Source organism: Pyricularia pennisetigena, chromosome 6, assembly GCF_004337985.1.
Source record: "Pyricularia pennisetigena strain Br36 chromosome 6, whole genome shotgun sequence".
NCBI lineage: Eukaryota > Fungi > Ascomycota > Sordariomycetes > Magnaporthales > Pyriculariaceae > Pyricularia > Pyricularia pennisetigena.
The window spans coordinates 711,009-731,002 of NC_043744.1; the positions used below are offsets into that span (position 1 = coordinate 711,009).

The 19,994-nt window shown below is 52.5% G+C and overlaps 7 protein-coding genes across 7 annotated transcripts; 6 read left to right on the forward strand and 1 right to left on the reverse strand.

Annotated features, from left to right (window-relative positions):
• Positions 1-897: 897 nt before the first annotated feature.
• PpBr36_04076 (uncharacterized protein) lies at positions 898-3,531 on the forward strand (the record flags this gene model as incomplete). The annotated part of the gene is made up of 8 exons (XM_029891242.1): positions 898-1,089; positions 1,270-1,409; positions 1,485-1,495; positions 1,623-1,880; positions 1,976-2,799; positions 2,895-2,911; positions 3,007-3,103; positions 3,190-3,531. Coding segments are annotated over 8 exons (1,881 nt in total), but the record flags the coding sequence as incomplete, so codon positions are not given.
• A 673-nt stretch (positions 3,532-4,204) lies between these two features.
• PpBr36_04077 (uncharacterized protein) lies at positions 4,205-7,668 on the forward strand (the record flags this gene model as incomplete). Its single annotated transcript, XM_029891243.1, has 4 exons — positions 4,205-4,547; positions 5,692-5,772; positions 5,855-6,000; positions 6,097-7,668. 4 exons carry the CDS (start codon positions 4,205-4,207, stop codon positions 7,666-7,668), a joined length of 2,142 nt encoding a protein of 713 aa, XP_029749408.1.
• Positions 7,669-8,991: 1,323 nt separating this feature from the next.
• Positions 8,992-10,338, forward strand: PpBr36_04078 (uncharacterized protein; the record flags this gene model as incomplete). The annotated part of the gene is made up of 1 exon (XM_029891244.1): positions 8,992-10,338. One exon carries the CDS (start codon positions 8,992-8,994, stop codon positions 10,336-10,338), a length of 1,347 nt encoding a protein of 448 aa, XP_029749403.1.
• A 381-nt stretch (positions 10,339-10,719) lies between these two features.
• On the reverse strand, positions 10,720-11,208 carry PpBr36_04079 (uncharacterized protein; the record flags this gene model as incomplete). The annotated part of the gene is made up of 1 exon (XM_029891245.1): positions 10,720-11,208. One exon carries the CDS (start codon positions 11,206-11,208, stop codon positions 10,720-10,722), a length of 489 nt encoding a protein of 162 aa, XP_029749402.1.
• PpBr36_04080 (uncharacterized protein) lies at positions 10,934-11,164 on the forward strand (the record flags this gene model as incomplete). Its single annotated transcript, XM_029891246.1, has 2 exons — positions 10,934-10,976; positions 11,025-11,164. The coding sequence occupies 2 exons, from the start codon at positions 10,934-10,936 to the stop codon at positions 11,162-11,164; spliced, it is 183 nt and encodes a 60-aa protein (XP_029749876.1).
• Positions 11,209-14,954: 3,746 nt separating the features above from the next.
• On the forward strand, positions 14,955-16,621 carry PpBr36_04081 (uncharacterized protein; the record flags this gene model as incomplete). The annotated part of the gene is made up of 4 exons (XM_029891247.1): positions 14,955-15,464; positions 15,569-16,216; positions 16,356-16,486; positions 16,561-16,621. 4 exons carry the CDS (start codon positions 14,955-14,957, stop codon positions 16,619-16,621), a joined length of 1,350 nt encoding a protein of 449 aa, XP_029749877.1.
• Positions 16,622-18,491: 1,870 nt separating this feature from the next.
• Positions 18,492-19,587, forward strand: PpBr36_04082 (uncharacterized protein; the record flags this gene model as incomplete). Its single annotated transcript, XM_029891248.1, has 2 exons — positions 18,492-19,036; positions 19,158-19,587. 2 exons carry the CDS (start codon positions 18,492-18,494, stop codon positions 19,585-19,587), a joined length of 975 nt encoding a protein of 324 aa, XP_029749874.1.
• Positions 19,588-19,994: the final 407 nt, after the last annotated feature.

The following is a 19,994-nucleotide window of genomic DNA, read 5'->3' on the forward strand; positions in this document are numbered from 1 at the left end:
TTATGCGCACCAATCAAGAGCAAAGGTGGAAGTCAGTGATCGAACGGGGTTACCAAAGTTCGAAGCTTTGTGGTCAACCTAAACCTCAGATATCTAGACCACTATAGATCGTCGCGACCCATTCTGCACCACTATACCAGTTGGAAGTGACGTCAAAGGTATCAATAATGGTGGGGGTCTTTACCGATGAGGTCCGCTTTGGTGCGGAAGCCAAGCCCAATGTCTCTAGCAAACTGTGGCTCTTTGTCTGGGCTGGTTGTGAACCCCAACCAACCCCAATTTGCTCGAATGATCTTCTCCCAAACTCGCAGGGAAAAAAAAAAAAAAAAAAAAAAAAAAAAAAACCATCCGCAATGCAAATTGACTGTCTCGGGCTGTCAGTCATTCCTTTTCAATCGGTCATGGGCAACCGTTGCCCGAATAAAAAGCAACACCCGCGCCAAAAACACCAAACGTCCTGTCTCCGTATTGAAAAGTGACCTCCGTGATGCCGCCGTAAGATGTAAATGATGACATAATTCAATGCTTATCATGATTCCAAACTTGGGGAAGATTAGATAAAGAATTTCATTCAGAGTAGTAGGTTGACTTATCTGACTTTTTTTTTTTTTTTTTTTCTTTTCCCAAATCCCACAAAGGACGAATTTAGGATGTTACAAGAACCCAAAACGGCGGTAATACGGAAGAATCATGGCACGTATTGCGTCCCTAGCACATAGCGACGCGTGCTGTGTGTTGCAGGCTATATTTACCGAAGTCGCTGGCATACTGGCATTAGTCAGAGACGATGAGCTTTCGTCTTTTGGCTGTGTTCTTTAGTGCAACACTGTGCCCACACCCGCTTTCTTGCCCCGCAGCAATCCGCAAAATGGCGTATCTCCATGGGGATTTGCAGCGGGGCGAGCCACTGGCATCAAGGACGTCTTCGGACTGATTGAGATTGATGCGGTATGTCTGCCCAACCTCTTCCTGAATCAAATCAACTTGATTCGCTCCGATGTCGCGCCCCGCTCGGTACCCCGATCCCCATGTCTTAAATTATGTCGAGTCATCCGTGAGGAGAATCTGCGGCCGTCGGACAGGCAGTTGGTAAATGATCGCCGAGACGGAGCCCGCCGAGCAGGCCATCCAAAGAAGCAAAGAAAAAGAAAAGTTATATTGACTTGGCTTCCCGCAAAGCTCTTGGTGATGTTGTGAGCTTTCATGCATGTTCACTGAAATTTCAAGAAACAAAATCTCTAGTATCACTCCAAAATTCACACCCAATAGCAAGCAACAGCCATGGCGGGCCTCACAAGGCTCAGCGGCTTCAATGTCGCCAACATTCTGGAAAAACGCAAGCTTCTCATGGCTGTCAATTCCATGGCTGCATTGTCAATCTTCTTCTTTGGATATGACCAGGGGATCATGTGAGTTTTGCTTTTGATGTTCGCGGCCGTCTTTCGAGGGCAAACCAAAAGCTGACCCGGGCGGGTTTTTCTCAGGGGGGGAATAAGTAGGTACACAAAGTTCGAGTACTGCAGATGCTTGTTTTTGGATTGCAGAACACGGAATGCCATGATTTCGTGATTTCTTATGGCGCGAACCGCAAAATTCTGATCCGATACTCTACACCTCTATAGACAATGCAAAGCACTACATCGACCTCATGGGCTTCGGCTATGTTGACCCTGTCACCAAGGAACCTGTCATAACCGACAGCCTGCTCCAGGGCGGCATCGTATCGGTATACTACCTGGGCACACTATGCGGCTGCTTGCTTGGAGGATGGGTGGGTGACAAGGTTGGCCGTATCAAAACCATTGCCTTTGGCGCCGTCTGGGCTATCTTTGGGGCATGCTTGCAAACATCAGCCATGAACGCCACTTGGATGATTTGCTGTATGTTGTTCTTCCCTGATCTTGGGAGCCCTTGCCCGTCCCGCCCTCCTGTCCGATATTAAATCTGACCCGTGCCTCCTTGAATACGTCACCAGCTCGCTTCATCAACGGCATCGGCACCGGCATCCTGAATGCCATTGTTCCCGTCTGGGCCACCGAGACGGCTGAGCACACTTCTCGCGGGCAGTTTATCGCCATCGAATTCACTCTCAACATCTTTGGTGTTGTTGTCGCGTACTGGCTCAGCTTTGGTCTTTCCTTCGTCCACAATGGCGAATCAGCGATCCGATGGCGCTTCCCTATTGCTTTCCAGATCATCCCGCTGCTGGTTCTTCTATCCGCTATATGGTTCTTCCCGGAATCGCCACGCTGGCTCGCCAAGGTCGACCGCGACGAGGAGGCGCTTTTCATCCTCCAGAGGCTACGCGGCACCGAAGGCGGCCGCGCCGAGGCTGAATATCACGACATCAAGAACGTGGTAGCGCTCGAGGCGCGCGAGTCGACTCGGAACTCGTACCTCCACATGCTCTTTGGCATCGGCTCCGGTGAGCTGCATACCGGTAGGCGCGTGCAGCTTGTCATATGGCTGCAGATCATGCAGGAGTGGGTGGGCATCGCGGGTGTGACCGTCTATGCCCCGACAATTTTCCGCATCGCCGGCTTCGACACGGAAAAGTCGCAGTGGATCAGCGGGCTCAACAACATATTCTACATGTTTGCAACTCTTGTCTGTGTCTTCACGCTTGACAGGATTGGCCGCCGGTGGACTCTCTACTGGGGTGCGGTTGGCCAGGGCATCTCCATGTTCCTAGCTGCCGCCTTTTCCAGACTCGGTATCGACGCGAGGGCCGCCGGCAACAGCGGTCAGGCAGATTCTTATGGAGCCGCCGCGGCTGCTTTTGTGTTTATTTTCACAAGTGTAAGCTCAAAGAATAAGGCCTTCTTGAAGTTGCCAATAATCGCACCATGCTTTCTGTGAACATGCTTACTGATGAAAAAAAAAATAATAAATAGGTTTTTGGCGCCACTTGGTAAATCCGACCCACAAACAAACCATTTGATGTTCGGCTGGTTGAGTGGCCTCGTCAGAAAAACACACATGGCGCTGTCTGCTAACTTAATTCAGGCTCACGGTACCATGGCTATACCCTGCAGAAATATTCCCCTTACAAGTTCGAGCAAAAGGCAACGCCTGGGGCGTCGTCGGATGGTCCATTGGGAACGTAAGTGAGGCGAAGCGATCTGTGATGAAACTTTACCGAAGACGCATGCTAGGTTACTAATTTTGCATCGTGAGCTACGCGTCTAGGGATGGCTTACGCTGCTGTGTCCCGTCATGTTCGAGGCCATTGGCGAGAACACGCTGCATATTTTCGGCGCCTGCAACGTGTTGGCGATTCCAATTGTCTGGGCCTTGTATCCAGAAAGCAACCAGCGCACGCTAGAGGAGATGGATCTGCTGTTCGCTGCCCCCACGCCTTGGGTCTGGGATGCCGAGAAGACCTTTGCAAGACTGCAGGCGGAGAGACCTGAGCTTGTGGCAGCTGCGAAGCACAACCAGAAGATTGTTGATGTGGAGGGGGTAGTTGGTGAACGATCATCGTCCACGGAGCCGGTCGCTGGCCCATCCGCCACAAACTCAGGGGTTTAACATCTTTGGGAGATGGCCGTGGGGGGGCTTGTGTGAGGACCCAGCTCCTGGGAAGGCCACTAGGAAAATGAGTCTGTTAAGCCGCAAGTGGTCTGGCCACATATACAGTGGCTGGCCAAGGACGCGGCATCAGAAGGCTTGTCGAATTTTGCCTGTGGCAGCCAAGATCCATAATCATCACAGATTTACCATCAAACCGTCGGAAGTGCGACCAATTAGACTTGTTACATTGCTCTTGGCAGAAGCCTATCACGTACGGGTCTTGAAGTAAAGCAAAATGCAAGCATGGAATGCCTCGGCAACACATTTAGGGGCAGGGTAATGGCTAAGCTCGATCTGGATAACATTTCTCTTGCAGATTATGATGAAAAGCCTCACCGTCTGCGAACCATGTTCAAGCTTGGTGATGGAAACCAGATCCCACTGGCAGACAAACATCCGTCTTGCACGAACATTTAGATCAGGCTGGGATAAGGTTTCTCCACGGCCTCAATCGTCCGATCCAATGCTTATTTTCTCGGCTCAACATCACTCTTTCTGTTACAGAACTACAAATAGCACAATAAGATACTATCAATATTTACTAGCAACATTTTCTGCCCAGATATACTTTAGATTGGTTTCGTCTGTCAAAACTATCTTCGCCATCCAATTACCCCCTTCCCCTGCCAACATGGGTTTCCAGGCCATCTTTGCCCTCGTCGCTCTTGCCGGCCTGACCGCCGCCACGGCCGTCCAGGCGCGCCAGGACATCAGTGCTGATGACGCCGAGCTAACCGGAAAACGCAAGGCGGCCGCCGACAGCTTGGATAGGGAATCCAAAGGTCCCGAAAGCCTGGAAACGATCTTGAAGGCGCACGTGTGCGAGCCGATCAAGCTCGAGAATGAGCTGGACCCGGAGAAGCTCGAAGGGGAGTCGGCCAAGTACAACAAAGACCTCGAGACTTGGACCACACAGAGCGACGAGAACATGGAGACGCTCAAAGAAACCACTGTATCTCGTCACTGCCCTGGCCGTGATTGGCGCTGCGGGCGAGGTACTTGAGCACGAGGGCCTGGACATCGAGAAGGCTCTCGAAAGTGTGCTCAAAGGGAGACCAAGAAGTGCAGGGACAGTCCGTCGGCAAGTGGGATTCCATCATCGACCAATCTAAGCACTGATACAAGACCACAAATAGTTCTGCCAGGGGTGCCGGGGCTCCATCCGTGGTGGCATTGGGCCGGGGAGTCTTTTGCTTCCGTCGTTGGGACCGTTTTCGTATTGTAAATCTGCAGCCAAGACCATGAGCTAACCCCCCACAGGCTTTAGGGTTGGGGGAGAAGCAGAGCAGACAAGACACAGAATAACAGACAAAACCTTGATGCTATGTGCGCTTAAGCGTGTAACAAAATCACTCGCCGCAGGATACATTGCAAAATGATGTCCCCTACTAGCCTTGACTGCGGGGCTCATCTACCTATATTGGATGCGATCTGACGTTGAATCATAGTTCACCTGGCAGACTAGGTTCACTTGGCATACTAGGTTTTGCCTGTGACCAAGTGTTGAACCCAGGATGTTTGCTGCACGTTGGTTGGCTCCTTGGTCTGAATGATAAAATTACAGTTGGGGGGTTGATCCTCGGCAGCCTGCAGGAGGGGAGTTGAACCGCCAAGTCAAGTTTCGGCCATGATCCACTGCCACTTCGGCGCTCACCGAAACGGATCGCACACACTTACCAACGTATAACGAAGGCCAAATATCATCCACCACCATTGATTCATTCACTCACCAGAGGTTTTTTTTTTTTTTTTTTTTTTTTTTTTTTTTTTTTTTGACGCACTTGATTAGGATTGTCAGCGTGTGAATTTCGGTCACCTTTCGGTTTCTCTCTGATTTTTGTTTTCTCCGTCAGATATTTCAGCTTACCGTCACTTACTGTTGTGCTTCTCCCCTCAACTCTTCCTCGTCACTCTGCAGGCAGATTGACAGCAGCTCGCACCATGATCCAAAAAACGCAGACCGACATCGTCCATGTTGATTTTCTCGTTGTAGGGGCTGGACCAGCTGGAGCGGCGCTCGGCTGCTTCCTTGGCCAGAATGGTACCATCACATTGCCCTCACCTCGCACGACCGTCGAGACGGCCACCCTGTTAATATCAAGATTTTCCATGTGCTAGGTGTCAAGGCCCTCATGATTTCAAGCTCGCCAGGAACGGCAGACGGCCCTCGAGCACACATTGTCAACCCATTTGCCCTTGGTAAGTTCAGCTCAAGCTCAAGCTCACCAGTGCACCTCTAGTGTCCCGTACATAGTCTAATGCTTAGGTCACATTTGCGTAGAATGCCTTCGAGATCTCGGGCTAGAGGAAGACGCCATCGCTCATGGAGTCCGTGGAAAGGCCATGTCGTCTATGCGATGGTGTCGCACCATGGTCGGCGAGGACTACGGCAAAGTCCACGCCTGGGGCGAATCTCCCAAGACTGCCGTGAGTTTTCTTCTCTGGAGTATCAGCGATGCATTGTTTTGGGGTTGAATGCCGTGATGGAAAAAGCTGACGTAAATCAACCATCTTCACCAACAGCACGACGGGAGGATAGCCTCTCCCTGCGAGTTCCTCGACTTGCCGCAACACTGGATGGAGCCGCTGCTTGTCCGCTATGCGACCCACCATGGAGTCGAGATGCGCTTCAAGACGGAGCTCGTCAGTTTTGAGCGCCAAGAGGAGTCGGGGGCCATCATGTGCACGCTCCGAGACCTCACGACACAACATACCTACCTCGTGCAGACCGGATACCTCTTCGGGGCCGACGGAGGGCGCAGCACCGTGGCGCGGTCGGCAGAGGCCAACTTTTCGTTCGACTCCAAGCCCTCCAAGGGTGTGGCGTGCAACATCCTGCTCAAGGCCGACCTGTCACACGTCATGAACGCCAACGAGCGCTTCGGCGGGTTGAATTGGCTCATGCAGCCGGACCTCAAGGCGAGGTTCGGCATCGCCCCAGCGCTGCGCATGGTCCGGCCTTGGCACACATGGCTCATGGTCGCCTTCGCGCCGGGAGAGAAGACGGACCCGTTCCGGGGTCTGACCCCAACCAGCCCCCACCTGCTCGAGTATCTGCGCCTGAGCATCGGGGACCCAGACGTCGACATCGAGGTGCTCAAGGTGGACCCGTGGATGATCCGGGAGTCGGTTGCTCTCAACTTTGGCTGCGGAAGCAAAAGCCAGGATGATGACGACAACAGCGACAAGGGCAAGGACGACTGCCATGACATTTTCATACTGGGCGACGCGGCCCACCGACACCCGCCATCGTACGGGCTCGGTAGCAACACAGGCATCCAGGATGCCTACAACCTGGGTTGGAAAGCCGCGTTCGTGGGCCGGGGCCTGGCTGGCCCGTCCCTCCTGAACAGCTACAGTGCGGAGCGGCAGCCGGTCGGCGCAGACCTTGTGCGCATCTCGAACGAGGGCATGGTTTGCCACGCCGCTGTGTGGCGGCAGCTGGGCATGATGGCACCCACGGCTGAGGACGGGCTGCGGCAGGTCCAAGAGTTGGGCGAGGCGAGCGCGGCGGGTGCGGAGCGCCGGGCGAAGCTCCACGAGGCGCTTGAGAACATGCGTAGCGAGTGCGAGAGCCTGGGGCTGGCCATGAACCAGTGGTACCGATCCGGGGCCGTCTACCTGGACGACGAGACGGCGGCGCGACCTGAGCTCAAGGGTGACCCCATCGTCGACATACAGATCAGCACCTACCCCGGCAGCAGGCTCCCGCACGCCTGGCTCAAAGTACCGAGGCGCGGCAACGAGCTGTCGACCCAAGACCTCGCGGGCGGCGGGTCGTTCTGTCTGCTTACAGGACACGGCGGAGAGGGCTGGCGCGAAGCGGCGGATGCAATCGCCAAGGAGACCGGGATCCCCATCAAGACTTTTGCCATTGGATTCGGGCTAGATTACCACGACGTTCATCGTCAATGGGCTGCGAGGCGCGAGGTGGGTGAGGACGGTTGCGTGCTTGTGCGACCCGACCGTTTCGTGGCGTGGAGGGCCACTGGAGCCGTTGCCGACTGCAAGGCCAAGCTTGGCGCTGTCCTGGACCGGATCCTGTCGAGAGACGAGCTAAAAAGGGTGAATGGCGAGGCTATAGTGCGAGCATGAGGGATCAACTAGCAGACCTCGCTTTATTTTAGTTTCTTGACTAGGAAAGTAGTCTGACGGGAAAAGCCATGTCTGCTTTCTGACGTAGTTTGTAGATAGTTCGTTAGGTTCTAACGGTTGGCTTGCACACTTGTTATAATTCTCTCAATTTCCCGAATTTCCCGACTGACACGGAGTTAACTGGTGGGGTAGTCCGCCCGGGTCCTTTTTTTTTTTTTTTTTTATCGCACGATTTATGATGATTAGCCCTACGCCTTGGCAAGAATGGAGATCGAATGGAAAGCCTGATCGATCGGGTTAGGCCAGGATCTCATGGCTTTGGATCCTAGTAATTAAAGACCTAGGGGGGAGAGAGAGAGAGAGAAAAAGAAGAAGCACAAAGCGAGTCAATCAGATTAAACCCCGATTCACGACCCTGACTGGGTGCTGCAGTGCAAAATACGGCCAAAAAGAAATGTCAGAAAGTGAGACGGCATGATATCCATCCCTCTCGTCGTCGCCTTTTTGTTCGCCATTCGGCTCTATGCAACATAATAATCCGGTGACATCTTGTCGCACAAAACACATTTAATTACATTGTGATTGGCTAGTCGCGAATCATCGATACATAGTAGTTTCCTGTTACAGCCGCAGGACGCCAAGGGATACGAAGATAGGCTGGCAGGATTGGTTTGTTCAAATTATGTCATTGATGCGGAAAGCCGATGTATTCATTCGCACTGGCTGAAGACCGAACTCCGACTTTTGCGGCACCGTGGTTTGACGACCTCCGAGTTTGGCCACCTACAGTTTTGATAAAATCAAGATCCATTGGATTATTGTCAATTCCAAAAACATGCTGATTAATTATTTCATCGCTCAACTCGCCCTTTTGTTCTTCCGCCGACTTGGCATAGTGGTTGCGGAGCGGCGATAGAATCAAGTCCAGCATATACCAATTCCCCGAACCGGTCATAGTCTCGGCCGAAGCGGCCAGTCATCTTGCTAACAACCCACTTACACTGCTTGTTCACCGTACTCCTAAGACAGCCACCAGAACATATTTATACAAATCGTCCCCGACCAACCCATAGTTTATTTTACTTGCTATTCAATCAGTCCAACATCACACTTCATCCCATCTTTCAAAAAGAGTTTCACACTGTTCCCCGAAAACCACCGAACATTTCTTGAACAAATCTTGGCCCACCCCCAAACTTTATACGGACGGCCCCGAAACTGCAACCTTTTGACTAGCTCCGCACCATCGGCAGACCCCAGTCCAGTATATTCTTTTCCTCCCGTACATCACCAATCACCACCACCACCACCACCACCAACACCATGGCGCCCCTCAAAGTCCTCGTCATAGGAGCCGGCGTTGGCGGCACGGGCGTGGCTTTTTGGCTCGGAAAGGCCGGCCACGACGTGACGGTCATCGAGCGCGCTCCTCAACTCCGCGCCAACGGCCAGCAGATCGATCTTCGCGGCCAAGGCCTCACAGTCACTCGCCGCATGGGCCTCCTCGACGCCGTCCGCAGCAAGCGGGTGGAGGAGCAAGGCGTCATGTTCGTCGACAGCAAGGGTACGAACAAAGCCTTCCTGGGCATCAACGACACCGGCAAGGGAGCGCAGGCCTTCACCTCCGAGTATGAGATCATGCGCGGCGATCTGATCCGCATCCTCTACGACGCCTCCCTCGAGAGCGGCAACGCCAAGTACGTCTTTGGCACCACCGTCACCTCCTTCTCCCAGGACAACGCGGACGCCAAGAGCGAGGATGGCGGCAAGGTCCGCGTCACCTTGAGCGACGGCCGCGAGGAGGAGTACGACCTCGTCGTCGGTGCAGACGGCCAGGGCTCCCGCACGCGCCGTCAGATCCTCGGCCTCACCCAAGGCCAGCCTGATCCGACGTCAAAGTTTCTTGGCGTGTACGCCGGCTTTTACTCCCTGCCGCACGACGGCACCCGCCCCAACGTCGCGACCGCCTACCACGCTCCGGGCGGCCGGCTGACGTTGACGCGTGTCGACAACCCCAAGACCTTCCAAGTCTACCACATGCTTCGGGCCGACCACCCGCTCGGCCGCGACTTTGGCATCGCCCTTGCCAAGCGCGACGTCGCGGCGCAGAAGCAGATCATGGCCGAGGCCTACCAGGATGCCGGCTGGGAGACTAAAAAGCTAGTCCACGGTATGCTCAACGACAGGCAGGCCGATGACTTTTATGCCACCGACGTCGCCAGCATCGTCAGCCCCGTGTGGAGCAAGGGCCGCATCGTGCTGTTGGGTGACGCCGGCTACAGCTCCGCCACCTTCTCCGGCTTCGGAACCTCCATGGCCCTGGTCGGCGCGTACGTGCTTGCCGGCGAGCTCACCAAGAACACGACCTTTGACAAGGATCGGCCGAGAAAGTCGCTCGCCGACGGCCAAGCACACGTCCTGAAGGCGCTGCGTGGGTACGAGGACATTCTCCGGCCCTTCGCCACAAAACTGCAGAACGCCATCCCCGGCTGGATCTGGTCCTTCACCATTCCACACGCAGCTTGGGGAGTCTGGCTGCTGAGGTTTGTCGTCACCGTGTTGACCTTCCTCAGGATCGACAAGCTCGCACAACGTTTCGGCTCCGACGACAAAGCAGAATGGACTGTCCCCGACTACCCGGAGGTGGATGCCTTGGTCAAGTCATCTTGAGAAGGAAAAAAAAAAAATCTTTGCCTTGCTTGTTCCTGGCTTTGCCGCTCCGGTGTTTTGCTTGTCGATGATGTGATTGTTGCTTGTTGGAAGTTTGTCGAGCGTTGTTTTTGTCTTCCTTTCTCCCATCGTCTCATGTACCAGAAAGCATCATATGAGATTCAAATCCCACTCATTAAAATAATACTATCTTGTAAAAATACAATTTGGTTCTTTCCAAAGTGCCCCTTTGAATGGATTGTTCTGTTAGCCAACATTCTCCAGGCCATAACTAGGTCTCCTCCTTCTTGGAGTAGGACAATTATGTCGGATTTCAAGTCAAACCGTGGCACCAAATCTTTGCGGCTGGGCCGCTACACTCCCTCCACCTAATCCCCCGCTTCATAATCGCCTCTCGTATGCCGACCCATTCAATGTCGGCCTGTCCCTCGTCACCTGCTCCACGGCCGCATTATAGGAAGGCTCCCAGGGAGCACGTCCTTGTGACCCTGTCCCCGGCGCCCTTCTTGGATTGGGGTCGAAGCCCTCGGCTCGCGCGGCCCGCTCTAATCGTCTGCATTTGCGCCCAAGGAAGACAACGACAACAACCGCGGCGATGACCAGCACTACGACGATCCCAACTATCGCCCCAGTCGGGGGTCCGTTAGCCGGAGTCTCTTGGTCTGTGTCTGACGGTAGAGCTGTAGGGTCGGAGCTGCTTGTCGCCCTGACCGAGGTGGCAAATGTGGTTGGTGTCGGCGAGGAGAAGAACGAGGGAACGGGAGATGATGCTGGCGAGATCAGCTGTGGTGGCTCTGGCGCATTTGATGGATTTATATTGGGTTGAACTATTTTGGTGACTGTGATTGTCTCGGGCGTCTCAGACGCCATTGTGACAAGTAGCAACGCTGCTGATGGTGATTATGATCCACGACCGATCTACGGGTTCCCTTTTGATGCGTCAACTTAGGACGATCGATGCCGCCGCAATATCGAGGGCTGTTCCTTATTTTCTTGTTCTCGCCTTTTCTATTGTGGCACTTGTGGTGTTGTTTTCCAAAAGCGGATGTTGCTGTGTTATAACGAGGTCAGCAATGATGCAAATTACAGAAAAGAGATGGGAAAGAAAGGAGGAAAAATAGATCTTGACCTACATCAATCGTTCTCCACGGATCGGGTCTAAGATTCTGCAGACTCATGATGCAAATAGGGCCAGACAGAGAACGTCGAGCTAACGAAGATCGGACAACCTGCCACACACATTGATGCTGGCTGGCACGAACTCTTGGTTTTGACAGAAACGAAGGTCCCCGCCGCTCGTCTTTGACAAGAGATTACGCTTACAATCGCTGCCCGCTCAAGGTGAGAGGAAAACCAAGCCCCTGCTGATTGCAACCGCATTTTGAAGCATGGTGGGGAAAAGAAAGAATCGCATGGTGAAGAATCAGCAACGATACAACAACCCCATACAGGGGCCAAACTTCGCCATTACACGATCGCGTGGGCTTTGAGACTGACATGAGATGATGTCGGCGACTAATCCCTGCCTTTCTTGGTGGGTTCCTTACGAGCCCCTCAGGCCGATCTTTCAAGGCTTGTGAAGTACCAGGATACGTTCCATTAGTTTGGCAAAAGAAAAAAATAAGAAATAGCACGTCAGCACCCAGCAGAGCCCCTTGAGCCCCGCCCCCTTTTTACTTTGTCAAGACCCGTAACTGTAGCCCATTGTTTCTTCTTGATTCAAACGACCGCGCTACCGACGGCAGTCTCTTACCGACCCAGTTGCATGGAGCCTCTAGGCCGCCCATCCGAAGGGGCAGGCCTCCTTACGTCGTGGTATAAGTGGATGACTCGTCTTAACTATGGGTAAGATTCCACCATTGTGGTATCTTTGAACCACTTGCAAAGCAACATCGCTTATTTTGGCTGCGTCGGTTAAGGAAACGTCCGTGAAGGACAGAAAAAAATCAGAAGGAAAACGGTCCGTATAACGATCAGATGACTTCAAAATCGAAGCGCAACCTAGCTAGATTAATCAAGAATGCGTCGATGGGCTGCACAAATTAAGGCAGATAAAAGGCAGACGAAAAAAAAAAAAGAAAAAAAGAAAAAAGAAAACAAAATTAATTACAAGAAGAACCTTCAGAATCTAGCATAGGTACCCGGTAGAACGAGGTAAGCGGTCATGAAAAGTGCGCATCGACGCAAGGGGCTTTGAGTGGAGACTCGCGGACGAAGTTCGTCTGAAAAGTCTGCTTGCAATGCCACTGGTATTTTTATTTTAAGTTTCCAAAGACAAAAGTGAAAAGGTCTCGCATCCTGAAACGACGGCATCTAGTGAACAAATGTGGATTCGATCGAGAAACAAATATCCTAAATCTCAATGCAGATTCATTCTTGGGCTACCCACTCACTTACGAATTCATTTTTCATCACTCTGTCACCCCAGAGAATCATCCCAACGGTTTGCAGGAAGTATACGTCAAATCGACGGGAGCTCGTCCGCTGCACAACCTGTCTGATTTGACCACCAACACGGGCTGAGGAATCATATAACCATAATCTAAGCAAGTGCGCTGCAGAGAATTCCATATGCGTTACGCATCGGAACTCGGCCCGCAAGAGCCAGACAAAGGTGATACAACACCTGGGCGGTGTAACCGGCTCGCCCCCACTCTCAATATAAAGCCCGCCTGATTCCGTGGTATCCGTCGATGGTAACATGAATGCGGCTCACAAGTAGCTTAAGAAGTTAAGATTATCTAGATGTAAATGGTATCATAACCTCCTTCGCCTGGGATAAGGCATGTATATGAATGAATGTAGATCAATGAATCCTAGTGTGAAAAACACAAGCCTGAATGGCTACGTCTACTTGATTTGGAAATAAATAGGTGATCAAATAAGGATTTCTATCTTCACTGTGGCTACAACAGAGAGTCTCAACGCACAAGTTTTCAGCGGAAATCAAATATGCCTGGCCGAAGCCACTCATAACGGATCACTCATAGCGGGCTACACTGATGGGACATGCTCCCGTGGATCGACAAATCAATCATATCATAATCATCGTCATGAGACTAAAAAGAGGCGGGCAGTAGGAGCATTAATGACATGATTATTTCAATATTCATTTTATCTGCTCAAATTGAGAGCTGGTTTCGCTTATGCCCTCAGTTGAGAGTAAAAAGTGGCGCAAGCGAGTTTTTTTTCCCCTTGATGGAAGAGGGGACAACAACCTGATGACCTCTGGCCAAGACGGTAAGGTATCTTCCAGATGGCCTCCTTGGGGGCTTGGAAGAAGCAGTCTTGTCCAAAGCTTGGTCTGCAATTTGCGGGGAAACCGGGGCGGGGCATAAGCCACCGCCGTTCCCCTTTTGGCATGAATAAATTCCAAATATCATCCAAGAGCACGATTGTTGTTTGTTTCCCTCTCTCTTCTATATCGAATTCTTGCCATGAACGACCTCATATTTCACCCTACGACGCTTCGTCTCTCCTACCCAGACTTCACCATGTCATGCCCAAGGAGATGAATATATTATCACACTGCTTGGCCGTCGCTTTACGGTACGCATCTCTCCCGGCGGCTACAACTGATGGTTTTCTGCATGGCTGCACTTAATTTCAGGCACGAACCTTCCTTGGCGGCTTTCGTTTTTCGGATCTCATCTCCCACTTTGCATTTAACCGCTCCCCCCTCCTGCAACCACGTTACCACCATCCGCACCCGTTCGCCGAGCCGCTTAAAAGTTAAAGCTCAAGCCACAGCCCTGAAAAAAAATGACCCTTTCACGTCATTTAGACGTCTTGGCTCGACATGAAAAGCTCCGTTTGCCGCATGCCTACTGGTCTTCTTGACGCGTTTGTCCACGTTCGGCAGTTCAGGTCGAGCATCTCCGCTGACAAGCCCTTGGCGACCCTTTCTGTAGATGAAAAATGATCTGGCTGACCCCAGAATTCGTTTGGATCGACGCGAGACATGCACAAATGGGGAGCAAGGACAGATCAAGTTCAACGGTGCTCTGTGGAGAAACGAGCGCAGCACCCTGATAGATCGACAAGCAGCCGACGGATTGCCACAATCTGACCCGGACAACATTGCCTCCTCCACTCTGTCATACGCACGGAAAACGAGACCTGGTCGAAACGCAAACGATGTGCATCTTTCGGGGGGATGCTATATCTGCCTTACCAAGACTGGCAGCACATGCAGTCAATCAAAGCGGAGCAGAGGAGGGAACCCTGCCCTTGTGCACGTCTACTACTGGCCAGGCGTCATCTCGAGTTTGACAGGTACGGGTGGCCAAGACAAGGCTTCCGCAAAAGCTGCCAAAATTAATTACAAAAACTTCAGTGAACCAAAAGATGGCTTCCCTGCCTCAGGGATCTCGGGACGGAGTATATTGGGAATTCGGCATCTACTTCTCCGTATGCTCGTCTGACAAACCCATTTGATCACCGTCTGACTTGGTATAAATAACCACGTCCGTCCACAGCTTCTCAGAACTGATCCCCTTGTCTTCTTTCCGTCGACGTGCCACAGCAAACCAAGCTCTGCAGCAGCTCAGTTCTGTCCGCGTACCTGTCCCTCCTTTTTCATCTTTACTCAACATCTAACATTCCCACGCCCCATCATGAAGCGCGCGCTCTGTGCCTCCCTCTCCCTGCTCGCGGCCGCCGTGGCCCAGCAGGTGGGAACCACGGAGCCGGAAGTTCACCCCAAGATGACCTGGAAGAGGTGTTCCAGCGGCGGTTCATGCTCGACCGTCAATGGTGAGGTCGTCATTGACGGCAACTGGCGTTGGATCCACAACATTGGTGGCTACGAGAACTGCTACAGCGGCAACAAGTGGACCAGCGTGTGCAGCACCAACGCCGACTGCGCCACCAAGTGCGCCATGGAGGGTGCCAAGTACTCGGAGACTTACGGCGTTTCCACGAGCGGTGATGCGCTCACGCTCAAGTTTGTCCAGCAAAACTCGAGCGGCAAGAACGTCGGTTCCAGGATGTACCTGATGAACGGATCCGACAAGTACCAAATGTTCACGCTCAAGAACAACGAGTTTGCCTTTGACGTTGATTTGTCGACGGTCGAGTGTGGCATGAACAGTGCCCTCTACTTTGTGCCGATGAAGGAGGACGGTGTAAGTTGTTGAATGCCAGATGAAGGAATTTGTTCTGGGTTCTCTCTTTTTGTTTTCCCCCCACCAGAGTGACTTGCTGACCAGAGGAAACTCTACTGTTTTAGGGCAAGTCCACGGAGCCAAACAACAAGGCCGGAGCCAAGTACGGAACAGGTTACTGTGACGCCCAGTGCGCCCGTGACCTCAAGTTCATCGGCGGCAAGGGTAACATTGAGGGCTGGCAGCCGTCCAGCACCGACAGCAGTGCCGGCATCGGTGCCCAGGGTGCGTGCTGCGCCGAGATCGACATCTGGGAGTCCAACAAGAACGCCTTTGCCTTCACGCCGCACCCTTGCGAGAACAACCAGTACCACGTGTGCACCGAGCCCAACTGCGGTGGCACCTACGCCGACGACCGCTACGGCGGTGGCTGCGACGCCAACGGCTGCGACTACAACCCCTACCGCATGGGCAACCCCGACTTCTACGGCCCCGGCAAGACCATCGACACCAACAGGAAGTTCACCGTCATCTCCCGCTTCGAAAACAACCGCAACTACCAGATCCTGATGCAGGACGGCGTCGCCCACCGCGTTCCCGGCCCCAAGTTCGAGGGTCTTGAAGGCGAGACCGGCGAGCTCAACGAGGAATTCTGCACAAACCAGTTCACCGTCTTTGACGAGCGCAACCGCTTCAACGAGGTTGGAGGCTGGTCTAAGCTCAACGCCGCCTACGAAATCCCCATGGTCCTGGTCATGTCCATCTGGTCCGACGTAAGTAGCAGAGGCTACCTTGGCTTGCGGGGAAAAAAGGAGAGAGAAAGAGAAAGAGAGGGAGAGAGAGAAGAAGAAGAAGAAGAAGAAAATAATGAACAAAGCAAATCGCTAACTCAACTCCGAACCCCTTTGATAGCACTTTGCCAACATGCTCTGGCTCGACTCCACCTACCCGCCCGAGAAGGCAGGCCAACCTGGCTCTGCCCGTGGACCCTGCCCTGCCGACGGCGGCGACCCCAACGGCGTCGTCACCCAGTACCCCAACGCGTACGTGCCACCCATTCTCTACCTGATTGTACATTCTTCCAGAGTCGTCGCTGACATTAAACGCTCGTGTGCAGAAAGGTCATCTGGTCAAACATCCGGTTCGGCCCCATTGGCAGCACCTACCAGGTCGACTAAGCGAATCGCTGTGTATCCTGTTTGTTGCCAAGGCAGCCTGTTCCTTTCGGCTCCGAGCTCAAAGTCAAACCCGAGCAGCGTGGAAGCCCTTTCGAGGCGACAAAACAGTACCCAGTCACTCGGAAATCATGTGCATACTAAATCGGTCGGTTGGAGGATGGTGTATCTCGGAGGAGTTCTTTCTTGCAGATTGTACATATTCTTTATTTTTTCCGTTGCCAGCTTTCTTTCTTTTGTCGCAAATGAAAAAAAAAAAGAAATAACAAGTTTGGTTTTACAAGTGATTCGCAGGTCCTCTAAATTTTTCCGATCTTGGCGATATATGTACATGGACGCAAAGAAGAAAACAAAGGAGATAAAATTGACCTCGTCAATCAATTACGCAACCATCATCAGCTTGTGTTTTGTATGCCAGTCGATGAAGATGGTGGCTTTGGTGGCGTTGAACCCGGCCCAGAGTTCTGGGACTTGACTTTTTGCAATGTCTTTACTCGGCAGAGGCGATCCTAAAGTTTTCCCGTTTGGCATTCCAGCGAATCTGCAGTAAACATGAGTGGCGGCAGCTTTTTGCAGATGTTCGGAAGCAAGACGCCCGTAGGTTGGTTGCATCGCATTCGGCGACCCAAGCTTGGCTTGGTCGCAACGTCCACCAATCACTCTACATCTTTGAGGGCGCTGTCGTCTTCGGATAATCTCGGGCGGCTGGATGTTTTCCCCTTGCTATCTCTCTAGCGTTGAACTGGCCCTCGAGCGACAAACCCGGGGCTGTACACGGAGCCGAAAGCCGGCTTTTCTTTAAACTTATTCCCTTGTTCGGATTAGTCAATCAAAGCTTTACTGTACGCACTCGAGCCACCCGAGACACAACCCCGACCGCCGATACTAAGCTACTGGCAGGGCTGTTTTTAGTTTGCTTTTTGGCTCAGACGGTTGTGTTTATGGCCTCGGATGCCGTCCAGCCGCGTTCCCGGAGTCAAACTCTATATTCACTGTAGCGTAGCGAACCCCGTCCTGACCGCCTAGCTATGCAAGCACTAGACTAGCAGTCTAATAATAAGTCTAGTAGTCCTGGTACTTTTCGCCCTCACACAAATCTTGGTACATGGCTTGACGAGCCAAAACGCCAAGTAAAGAGTTCTGACAGGTGTCACCACGGATTTAGTCAATGTCCGCACTGCTGTTTCGCTGCGGACATGCTAACTGTCAAGCGCATATATATATGCTTGCTACCGGCATCTTGGTTAGAACTAGAGTCTAGGTGCAGGTGTTCAGCCAAACCATATGCAAGAGTGCACACCTGTTCAGTAATAGAACGCTCGCCTAAGGATGCATCTTTCACCTGCCCAATCTCATTGAGGTATCATGTGCTTGTGACGAGAAGACGTTTGAGGTCCTGTACGCGCGAACGCGCAGGATATGTCTTGGCCTCAAACTGATCAAATACATTCGCGATCCCCAGTTTTTTTCTCCTTGCCAAGGCCGAATCGACGTTGCTGGAAGAGTGAGCGTTTTGATAATACCTCTTCTCCTTATGCGCCACTATGAGTTCTGGATTCTTCGCAAGCACCGATGGGCAATCCCAAACCATTTTTTTCGTTTCTTGTATACTGCCCACAGTCGTGATACCTATAGTGGCGGTTCGGGTATACACGTCATGTCGAATCCTGCGCTCGTGGAGGCCGGAGGAAAGTGAGTCTTACATCTAGGTCGACGTCAACATTCACCCACTTGGAAACTAACAACACTGTGTTGCTTGCAGCGTTGATAGTTTTGGCCACAGTAGGTGCTGCTGTCTGGACCGAAACTTGACGCTCACGGAAAGAGCCCAATCTAACAATTTTTTACACGTCAAAAGATATCCGGCATCGTAATGTCGACAGGGCTCGCAGTTCGTAAGTTTTCCAGGTCACCCCGAGCTCTATTGACCGCCTTCCTGGTCTCGGGCCTGAATGGGATTGAAAATAACGAGGCATATCGCATCGAAACAGTGGCAAAGCTTGGCCTGGGTGCACATATCTACACGATTCCGGATGACCGTGTACGGTTGATTTTGAAAATGACCATCTGGCTCACGATCCCCACCTTTAACCTGACAACAGCCCTCGCCAAGTCGTCGATCCTTGTTTACTTCCTCAAGTTCACCATGTCCAAGCCCTGCATCGGCTTCATCTACGGCACTCTTGTCACAGTGGTGCTCTACTGTATCATGGCCGCGGTCTCGATAATGGCGTGCGCGAACAAGGAAGCCAGCTCTCAGGCTAGGCAAGTGGCCAACACCGTTTTCGCCGTGGCCGCCTTCTTCAACACGGTCACGGACCTGGTTATCCTGCTGCTGCCACTATGGCTGGTCAGGCCGTTACAGATGCCTTTCAAGAGGAAAGTTGGGGTTGGACTGGTGCTGATGGCCGGTGGCTTGTATGTCGTTTGATTTTGCTTCATCGCTCCACCCCCCCTCCCCTCTCTGCCTCGGAAGCGGATCATTTCTTCGAGAACCAGACGTATCGGTATTTTGATCTCTCTGACACAGAACAAACAGCGTCGTCGGCGTCAGCATACAGCGCGTCACGGTGGCCTTGAACCTTCCCAACGCGGATGACATCATATTCCGGGGCGGAATCTCAGCTTTATGGGGCTGCGTGGAGATCTGGTCAGGGATAACGTGCGCATGTCTACCGACGCTGAAGCCATTCATCGGATACATCATGGGGCCCAAGAATTCACCGCGGAGATATACACCTCCTCCGTCGGAACAGACAAGGCTCGACAAGAGCAATAGGATGAGCGGTCGGCCGCAGTCCGGGGACCCGTGGGCCTTATCGACCGGGCAGACCAGAAATTCGATGGCCGTATTGGAGCCGCCCGAGCAGGCGTGGATTGCAAGCAACTTGCGCAGGGGAATGGGCTCTGCATGTACTTGTACGGCAGAAAAGGGCAAGCGCCAGCTTGAACCGGATCAAATGTGTTGAGCTTGATCAAACTGGTGCCAGATACAAGAGAGGGTAATTTGATTTCAGGATGCTAGTGAGTAAAGACACTAATGAAACAAGACATAAACACGAAGAGTCACTCTAAAGTTTATTGCATCATGTGCCAGCACGACCAATTCTTTTTTCCATTCAGATACCAGTATGCAAATCCGTCTTGCAAATTCCGACAGAAGTGGGTGTGTATGACAAAGCTTCAAACGCCGCAAATCAAAGCCCGACAGGACGTCAAAAGCTGCAAAAGCGAGGCAGAACTGAACCCCCGCACCGGTGTTCGACCTTTACCCCCACGACCGCTTTTTACCGACCATGTAGCGCCGTGCCGTCCCGCTGACCATTTGTGGCACAGGATTAGCAGATCCCGACCTGCGAGGCCGTGAGCAAAACTG